Source organism: Rhipicephalus sanguineus, chromosome 4, assembly GCF_013339695.2.
Source record: "Rhipicephalus sanguineus isolate Rsan-2018 chromosome 4, BIME_Rsan_1.4, whole genome shotgun sequence".
NCBI lineage: Eukaryota > Metazoa > Arthropoda > Arachnida > Ixodida > Ixodidae > Rhipicephalus > Rhipicephalus sanguineus.
This window is the reverse complement of record NC_051179.1, coordinates 51,586,904-51,596,825: the sequence shown is the minus strand read 5'-3', so window position 1 is coordinate 51,596,825 and position 9,922 is coordinate 51,586,904. Positions and strand designations below refer to the sequence as shown.

Sequence of the window (9,922 nt, the reverse complement as noted above, 5' to 3'; positions counted from 1 at the left end):
GAAAAGCACGTACACTTGCTTTTTTGGTTGTATTCGTTTCGAGCGGAGAAAAAAATACTATTGACGTTGGCCCTGGAACGCGGCACATCGAACGATCGTCTATCATGGTAGTGTCTCCAGCAAAGTGATCATCTGCAGCAATACGCAGGACAGTGAAGTAAAATGAGCGCTAGTTGTCCAATCAAGAAGCGTGCACGAATGTGCACACCGAGTTTCAGGCCATTTGAAGAAACACGCGGCGTCGGACGCGCCTCCGAAGTTCGCGTCCCCAAACGAGGACGCCGTGTCGCAAAGGGGTATTGTAAGAACACCCTTGTACATGGATATTATTGCACATTAAATCGCGAAGGCCCGCGGCCATCTGGAATACGGAGGCCGCCCACCTTCGGCACACAGTGCGCTTGCTCACAATAAACGTTTATTCTCTCTGGGCAGCCATGATACTGTGGTAGCTGGCTATCTAGGCACTGTAATGACGCCGACATACAGATCAACGCCATTCACAGTGTCGCTCGTTTGGTGCGCACCTCGCATACCCTATACAATAACTAGAAGTGTTTTAACTCTTGCTGCCGCCTCCCCCATTTAAGGAAAAGAAAGCTGAGAACCAGCGTTTTTTTTTTTAACGTGGTGTGGGCTTTATTTGGTGGTACTTGTCGGCGTCTGCGATGGCTGGCGGGAATTTAGCACCGCCGGCGCCTTGCGCGCCAGCGGTCGAGCGTTCCTGATCGCGCGTGGCACACACTTTTGAGTCGCCTGATCACGTGTCTACTCGAGGAACAAGAGCGAGCGAAGATCGGAAGGCGAGCGGTGTGTCGTTGCAGCCATGGCAACATGTTCACGAGGCGACGGCGACGCCTTCCTCGAGCCACTGGTGCCGCAGCACCTGCTTGAGCGTGGCGCGCTTGACGATGTCCGGCTCGAGCATGTGGCGGATGAGGCTCTTGCAGGACGAGCTGATCGAGTAGTTTGGCGGGAAGCGCACGTCGCGGTGCATCTGCAGCCGGATCTGCGTCTTGATGTTGGTGTCGTCGAAGGGCATCGTGCCCGTCACCATGATGAAGAGGATGCAGCCCAGCGACCAGACGTCGTACATCTTCGGATTGTACGGGATGCCCTGCAGCACCTCGGGCGAAGCGTACGCGGCGCTGCCACAGTACGTCGAGCTCAGCACGCGCTTGCCGCTCGGGTCATCTGCGTGGGGACAGTTAAGAAACGACGTGAAGAAGGTTCGTATAGCTTCGTTAACGCATCAGAACAATCTGCCTCTCAGATATAAAGTGAAGAAATAATTAGGAGCACAATGTTCGTTCACCCACCACCACCACCCTACCGCGACGTTCTCCATTCCGAAGAAGCGGGATGCCGCGCCGCCTAGGACGTTGCCTTTCATTCCTATGGGCAGGCGCGGCGGAGCGTGATCAGATAGATGACAATTGGTTCTTCTCACAACTGCGAGATTCTTGAGATTCAAAACAAGTTCTATATTACAGCCCGCTTAGTAATATACACATCAGTGCACAGAGGCGCGCACCGATCTAGACATCTTGCCTGGTTTCTGTCAACAAGCGGTCAATGACTGCTATGGCAAATCTGCCCGACGCCATCAGAGAACCTTAGAAGAACTTGTTGGGCGAACATTTTTATGAATGCATTTTTAAATTGCTCCGCGCCGTGTGTTTTCTCCTTGATGTTAATCCCCGACCGAACGGGACTTCTATCCAACTCTTGACTTTGTAAACCCTCTAACCAGCAAACAGTTATTGACGAGGTATACGCTTTCCATTCTGTATCCTCACGGTTACTGAAGGAACCCGTTCGTGAAAAACAGGACGTGCACTCACGGCAGAATCGGCTGAATCCGAAGTCGGTCAGCTTAACCGTGTTGTCGTCCTTGAGGAGCACGTTCTCGCACTTCAGGTCCCTGTGCGCAATGTTCTTGCCGTGCAGGTAGTTGAGCGCGCTGGCCAGCTGGCCGAAGTAGCGGCGCGCCCTGTCCTCGCTGATGCGGCCGTGGTTCTGCGTGGGCGCAAACGGCGTGGACGTTATCCTATAGATACAACTTCCAAGCGATAGGCAAGCTTTCGTCTACAAAGGAGCGTCTGCTGTTCCGTCTTCCCGGTGCATTAAAGGGACGCTAGAGACGAAAGCTAAATCAGGTATATACAAACAAATTATTCTCTGAAATCTACGTTGTCGTAAATTTCGTAAGCATAGAGGTTCCATTACTACAATAAAGTGAAGGTTTAACGTTACTTCTCGAATTTCGCGCCAAAACCCGAACGTCGATACGTCAGCGTGACGTCACGGATTATGAAGTTTCTTGTGTTCTGACCACGTTGGCTCGGTAAAATTCAGGGAACTTTTCATGTTCTTTCTGACTCCCATACAAAAATTGTAATCACTTTTTTTACCGATAAGTAATAATATAGCCCTAGCGGACGCTGTCAAAATCTGTGACGTCACTGCGAGCTGTTGCGGGAACTGCAAGGCGGCGTCGCCACCCGCCTTTACTTTTCGCGCTTTTTCTGTCAAACAAAGCATGTTCCTCCTGCACTAGTGGGCTTCTAGGTACTGTGGAAGGATTATTTACTCCGATACAATTAAATGAATATTTTCTCTTTAGTGTCCCTTTAGAAGTGGAACCAAGCTTCGCGGGTATGGCGTTGCCCCCATGAGCTTTGGAAGACTATTAGAATCGCCTGTATTTGTAGCTAAGGAATCTTTGTGCAGAGGAATTTGTTGATGTTTGTTTCTAAGCCACAAATGAGAATTGTGGGCCAAGAAACGGAGCTTTGACGCCTTCCTAATGCAACCTATATTCCTAGTGTCTTTGGGGACTCCTAGTGTGCACTATGGCTTAAGGGGGGCGTGGGGTGATTTTAGAAAGCTATAATTGCCATATAGTACGACTTTCCAAAAGCATTCACGTCTCTAAGCTCAGAATAACTATTTTTGTATAGTAGAAGCTAATAACTGCTACATCAACGACTATGTTACGTCGCACAACAGCTGTGACTTTTCGAAGATACGGTTGTTGAAGCAGCACGCTTCTTACACCGTATGAGGCAGTAAGATGTTTCGCTGACATTGGCGCTGATGCCTCACGCTTCTTCTCAATTGTCATGGCTGCACCTCCTGTGGTCGTCTCTACCGATCGAATAAATGTCACGGAACATTGCCGTGATTCTTGGACTAACCGTACAACTGCTAGCTGCAAATATTTTCGAGGGCCAGGTGTTCCTGTGTGGTCTATACGCTAAATGAGTAGCCAACCACGCAACTGCGTTGCGGTAAGAGAAAGCGGCGCCGATTGGTGCTCACCCGAATGTGGTCCAGCAGGTCGCCATGTTCGGCCAGCTCCATAATGATGAAGACCTTTTCTCGCGCCTGCAGGATGCGGTAGACCTTGACGATGTTCGGGTGCTCGATGCGCGGCAAAATGTCCAGCTCGCGCGGAAGGAACCGGTTCACGAAGTCCGACGACGTCTGGTTCTTGGCGATGATTTTGACCGCGTACCGATCCTGGCCCTTCGATATCTCTCTGCGTGCAATACAGGGCGCTAGTAGCACGTTTACAAAAAACGTGATGGCCTGAAACTATAGCGTTATGCGAGTGTTGTGCAAACCACGGTTTTTCGCCGTACGCTTACTAAGACGAAAGTGTTAGATGTCGGAACCTCATCACATATACTAACGAAAGTTGTACCCGTAATTCTTACACTTTGAACGTCACACCTTTCTTAGCTCCCATATATACGTTAAATGCAGTTTTTTTTATTCCACTTGCAATAGAGCTTTGGTATTCTCTACCTGGTAGAATTCGCTCCTTACCACTAAAATGTTTCGTAGTTGCAATTGAACAACATCTTAATCACCTGTAAACTACTTCATTTTTATTGTGATTCTCTTATGTGTGTATTTGCTTTACCACTTGTAGAATATTCGTGCATTTGTTTTGTTGGTTGTCTAGCATTATGTAACGTCGCATTCCTGCTCTAGCTCTAAATAGGGCTGCAGTATGTCTGAATGAATAAATAAATAAATAAATAAATAAATAAATAAATAAATAAATAAATAAATAAATAAATAAATAAATAAATAAAGTTTCTCATGAGAAAACTATCCAGCGGCGACGTGAACACTAATGGCGCAAGAAGTCGTGACTAAGCGATGACGTCTTATTATGGTGTCATCTATGACGCCACGTTATGACGTCTCCAGATGACATCATCTCATGGTCAAAGGTGCGCCGATCTTGCAGTACGCTTTGGCAAACAGCCGGAAATCGGTAGCATTCACTCATGTGTGCAGCTGTAAAAGGTTCACTAAAATCACTATATAAATTCACTAAAATTACTATATCTGCGCCTGTTAGGAAGAAACCCAAAAGGTAAAGCATGCCGACGCGGTGCATCGTTTGAGCCGTGTCCGTGAATCACACATTTTTGTTATATACAAATACGCTATCTGTCACCATTTTTCGGTATAAGAAATCGCGAAAAATGAAAAAAAGATACGTATAACGGTAGGGCGATTAACTTGATGTAGTTCCGATCGGCTACCCTGCACAGCAGGAGGACATGTAGAAGGGCTAATGGCATCTGGAAGTTTCCAGAACATTACACGAACTTCGTCTTTACCATCTGTCTGGCCTACGGAGTCCTCCAAGATTCCCTACTAATAACCCACTCGGTGTGCAGATTTGAAAAGCTTTAAACTCGAGCTCCATAGAGCTAACGTCCCTGCCGAAGTACCCGGCCTGGGCTCGCGAGTAGCTGGAACGGTTGTCGGGGCAAACACAGCGATAGTTAATCCGACAAATTTTCCCAGAAACAGCCGAAAAACTGCACACCGGAGGGCCTTGCTTCCAAAAGACCATAGCGGAAGTAGCGCCGATTCATGTGGTCTAGAAATCCTCGCGGAAGTGGAGACAGGATACCAAAGGAGCAGAGTCAAAAGACGAAGTCGCCCTGTCTCACCGACTAAGTTTGGACAAAACGCTAAAATCGAACCAAAAAATGAATCGGTGGAACGTTTAATTGAACTGTCACGAAAGGTTGCGCTTCGGATTCTGAAGATCCTTGAGACTACGGCCGGTCGGTGCCGACCGGCCCGTGCCGGGCTCGGGGAGGGACCCGAGCCCGGCTGGGCTGGCACGCGAGTGAGGCTTACTTGACCCGGCAGTAGGAGCCCTCGCCAATGGTCCTTCCGACGGTGTAGCCCTCTCGAATGAGGCACTGTGCCGAGGAGACGCTGCGCGCAGGCAGCTCCCTGGCTCCGCTGCTCATGGTTCTTCAGGACTTTTGCGGCGGCCGCAGATGGGGGAGGCAGCAGGCCACGCAGACACCGACCATCCGAAAGCCCACCACGTTGTGTTCGAAAAACCTGGTGGCAGCTGCAGGCGGTTCCATTGTTTCAGCCCGCGCCACGGGCGACATGCGTGCATGCGCTGCATCGCGCCAACCGAATGCTTCTTCTTCTATTGCCACGATGCTGGCTGGCGGCGCATTCCAGGCCCGACCATCGGCTGTGGTTTGCTAGCTGCTCCTTGGCTTCGCCCTTCAGGTCGTGCTTGTCTTCTCGAAGTCGTCAGTCCGCAATGTCCAGTCGTTCAAAAGGGCGTCGCGGGTACGTCTTGAGGTGGTTGAACTGGCAGAATGGACGCGCTGGAACCGAAACACACGTCATAGCTAAGCGTATTTTGTCTAGACCACCACTGACCATTGCATCGAGCTTGCACGGAGGTCGAAGCGTCTATTTTTCGATCCTTTCTTCCGGTCTGTCGCCTCCGCGAAGATTGATGGCTGTCCATCTGTGAGACCGTCTGAGTGTCCAATGTCGAACTTTTCGTTGGAGTCAAATACACCATGCTCTTTGTCGCGTTGTGAAGCTTAATTGCGTCTCGCCGCACCACACAATTCTTTAAGCAGTCCATGCAGAATGAGGCAAATTTTAGACTTAATCACGAAGAACACCAGCTGCCCTAGAAACACTATGGTCCGTCAGTGTCATGTACTATAGAAAAACGGCCTCTGCGGTAATACATAGCTGTTACAGAATTTCGTTGTTGTTCATCCTGGTCAGATTATCATGTGGTAGCTGAGTCAATGGAATGTTCTTTGAGCGTCCTTCCTTCCTGTGTTAGCTCTTTTTGTGGTGCGAAGCAAGGGCCATTATGGACACCGTGGAAAGCATGTGTACTTCTATTCGGTTTCGCGGTAGCGTCTTATGGCTGCTTTCTTTGACCAGTGCTCCATTTATTCAGCGTGAGAGTAAATACTTGCTCTCCATTTTCACCTTGACTTCTACGTCGGTGGGTATCGCCATCCACTAGGGAGAGATATATAAGTTCTTTAAGGAGTACTGGAGAGGTGCGTTTGGTGGTACGCCTATAGCATGCTACTACGGATCAGTCTACGCGAGTACGGCATACAGTAAACGAAGGTGTTACATACTCAGACACGAAGGATAGGAAGGAGTGTCGCGGTAACATCTATATGTACGAATGACTACTGTGAGGAAATTTTTCGGGCTTCGTGTAATAAACACGAGCGAAGATTTCAGATATCCTCGATCTGGTGGCGTTGGCATATGTATGGAGGCTTCTGTCATGGCTCGAGGATGCAGGTTCGATGGCCGCACACGGCGGCCTGATTTAGATGAGGGCAATAAAGCCTGAATACTTTGAATTAGGTCACGCTAAGGAACCCCAAACAGTTGAAATTACACCGGAGTCACCCGTCACTGCGTGCCTCATAATCGTATACCGTGCCATTGGCAAGTAAAACCACCGACTCTGTTTCATTTTATTCAGCAGTCGGTCCTGAGCTTGCTCCCACTGCTCGGCAGTTGGTTGGACAATGAGGTTTTTGCGGGCAGGTGTCGCGCTCGCACTGCCATATGAGACAGCTGGGCACAAGTCAGTGTTCCAATTTAGCAAAATACTATAGAGTTTCGATAGAATCTTGAATAGGTTACCAACAAGCCCAGGTTGCAATTACCACAATGAATATGAATCGATTTAGTGTTCGTACAGCAAGGCTGTCTATGGCTAGGTCCTGGCGGGTCGCATCCGTGGACAAAGCGAAGCGCAGAACAACCATTTTCGGCGCCCCTCGCCCCTTCTCCGCAGGTTCCCCTCGCCCCCTCGCCACCGCCGATGCCTCTTTCACAAGTGTCGCGATACTCGGCGACGGCATTTCCCACCAATCGCTCTGTCCCTTTTTCTCGTCACGTAGAGATCTCGCTAGCGCTGTTATCAGCAGTTGCCGCTTGGGCTCGCTATGGGACGGACGCGTGTCGTTCGCTCGGAGGAAGAAGTACGGGAATAGAAGGAGCGCAAACACGCACAGAAGCGCGAACGGGCGCGAAGTCGGCGCGAAGCCGCTGCCGCAGAACGCGCAGCCGCTGGCGTCGCTGACTTCCATCTTCACTGTAGTGGAAGGGCTCTGAATTTTTAAGTCGAAAGCCTTAGACGCCTCATGAAACGCGAAAATTGACTATCGGCGTCCCTCGGCGTCGGCGTCAACACATGCAGAAAATCGTGATCGCGTGATGACGTCGCCTTATGACTTCATCAAGACGTCATATGTCGCCGAAATTTGTGACGTCAACATGAAGTCACTATGACGTCACATAACAAGACGTCACACGATGACGTCATTACATGACATCGTCGCTTGGTCGAAGGTGGGCCGATCACGGAGACAGTGAAGAACCAGGTGAGGTGCAGAAAGCTTGCAATGCCTCCAATCTTGGAGGCAGTGCAAAGCCACGTAAGTTGCAGAAAGCTTTTGGAGGGAGGCAGAAGATGGCTTTCGCCTTCGAGCCATCTTAGGCGAATGCAAAGCAGACCATTGTGAATTTCTTTTTTCGTTAGCGCTCCCTCACCGTTTTTTAAAAGGGACCGCACCGCCCGCCCTGCTGCATCCATCGACCTTGAGGCTGATGACAACGCAGCTGTCATCGCGCGTTCCAGAGCTCGATTAAACGCGGTGCGATTTCATCCAGCGCCGCGCTCCGGTCACGCAACGATCGATTGCGTGTACCTGGCGTCCGCTTAATCCACTGTATGTGTACTGTACGGATAGCGACGGCCGCCGGGTCGTTATTCGCGCTCGGTCGACGTGTGCGTATCGACCGGTGTTAGCGGGTCACTGGCAGACTCCTTCCATCACACGGACGTTTCCAAACTTGGTTTCAATATCCGGCAGTTTATCATGGCCATTTTTTAACATTTAAATGATGATAAGGACCTTTATTGGCATCCTCTTGGAAATGGGGTGGCAACAAATATCGAACCAAAGCTTGTTTGGTGTATTAAGGCTTTAAAACATCGTCTTTATAACCGGAAAACCATCTTTCTGACCCCGTTGTCTCCATCAACAGCTGCCGTGGTAGCTTCGCAGGCAAAGTGTCGCGCAGGCTGAAAGCTCGATGGCGCGGGTCTGATTCTCCACCACGACGGCTGCATATCTATGGGGGCGAAATGCAGCAGCACCCGTGTTTAATTACCCGAAAGGCGTCTAGTTCCGACGTTGTTACAGAGGTCTACGTACAGGGAAGCGCAGACCAGCATTGAAAGGCGTAGTTCTGCCCTTGATCCACCGCCGGGGCGTCTGATGAGGCTATACACCATTTACGTAACAAACCTTCAGAAACAAAATTGGGGTGGGGTGAACCATGTAGGGAAAGGTGTTTCAGCTCCACTCACGTCAAACCTGGGTAGGGGCGAAGCATGTAGTGTGCGCCGGTGTTTCCCACAGCAAAATCACTGCTAATGGGCAATGAGAGACAGAAGAAGAAGAAGGGCCTGATTTTTTTTTGTACTTAACTGATAGGGAGGTAAACATTAATGTAATTATCATCCATAGGCTACAATACGTCTTCATGGCCAATCCCTGAGAAAGCTCAGGGCCTTTTGGCAGAACACATGGGATAGGCACACACAAAATAAACTGCACGTTATCAAGCCGCAACTTGGTAATTGGCCGCCAGTATCAAAATCACGCCACACAGAAGTTACACTCTGCAGACTTAGGATTGGCCACACATACAGTACACATTCATACCTTTTGTCCGGAGGCGATCCACCTGTGTGTGACCATTGTGGCGACCCCCTCACTGTACTCCCCACCTTACTGCAATGCACGGAACTACACGCCCTCAGAAAAAAGCATTTTTCATCTATATACCTGCAGTACCCACTCCATCCTGTTATATGTTCATTGGCAGAGAATCCCTTTTTAAATATCAGACCCTCTTTGAATTTCTAAAAGGTGTACACAATTTCAACGTTATTTTTCCAGGCTGATGATTGAGGCTGCTGCTGCGGTTTCTATCAAAGGAGGCACCTGCCTCCCGGCCTTTAGGCTCAAAGGCCTTGAGGAGGCACTCGTGCTGTTATCCCGCCTCTCACTTGTAAATACCATGCTCACTCCTCATTTATCCCACACCCATAGATAACATCACTTGTCATTGCCATAATTTTATACTGTATACACATTTTTTACGCTTCTTTATAGCGCGAGATTTTAGGCCTCTATACACTCTGTCATCGTAATCATTGCTCATCGCTTACACCACATAACAGACAGACGCTCTTTGGCCACCCATGGCCCATGCGCCAAAAAACCCCACTAATCAATCATCAATCATGGCCAATCCCCCAGAGTACGTATGTGCCAAACTTGGTAGGCCACAAACAAACAAACAAACAAATAAACAAACAAAATTTTTGAGGAAACAAACAAACAAACAAACCGAGGTAATTGGTCACACTGTTTTGATAGGGATTTCTTTGATGATGCACTAGTGGTGTCAAGCCTGAAACCGAGTATCTAGGGAAGGGTGTTTCAGCCCCACTAACGTCGTCGGAAAACTGCGTCGGAATGCAGGTTAATCTTCTTCCCTACATGCC

The 9,922-nt window shown here is 49.3% G+C and overlaps 1 protein-coding gene across 1 annotated transcript; it reads right to left on the bottom strand.

Moving 5' to 3' along the window:
• Positions 1-838: 838 nt before the first annotated feature.
• Positions 839-5,430, bottom strand: LOC119388771 (testis-specific serine/threonine-protein kinase 1). Its single transcript, XM_037656181.2, has 4 exons — positions 5,176-5,430; positions 3,325-3,544; positions 1,845-2,019; positions 839-1,194 (listed from the first exon to the last, which is right to left on the bottom strand). Exons 1-4 carry the CDS (start codon positions 5,289-5,291, stop codon positions 839-841), a joined length of 867 nt encoding a protein of 288 aa, XP_037512109.1. The 5' UTR covers positions 5,292-5,430.
• Positions 5,431-9,922: the final 4,492 nt, after the last annotated feature.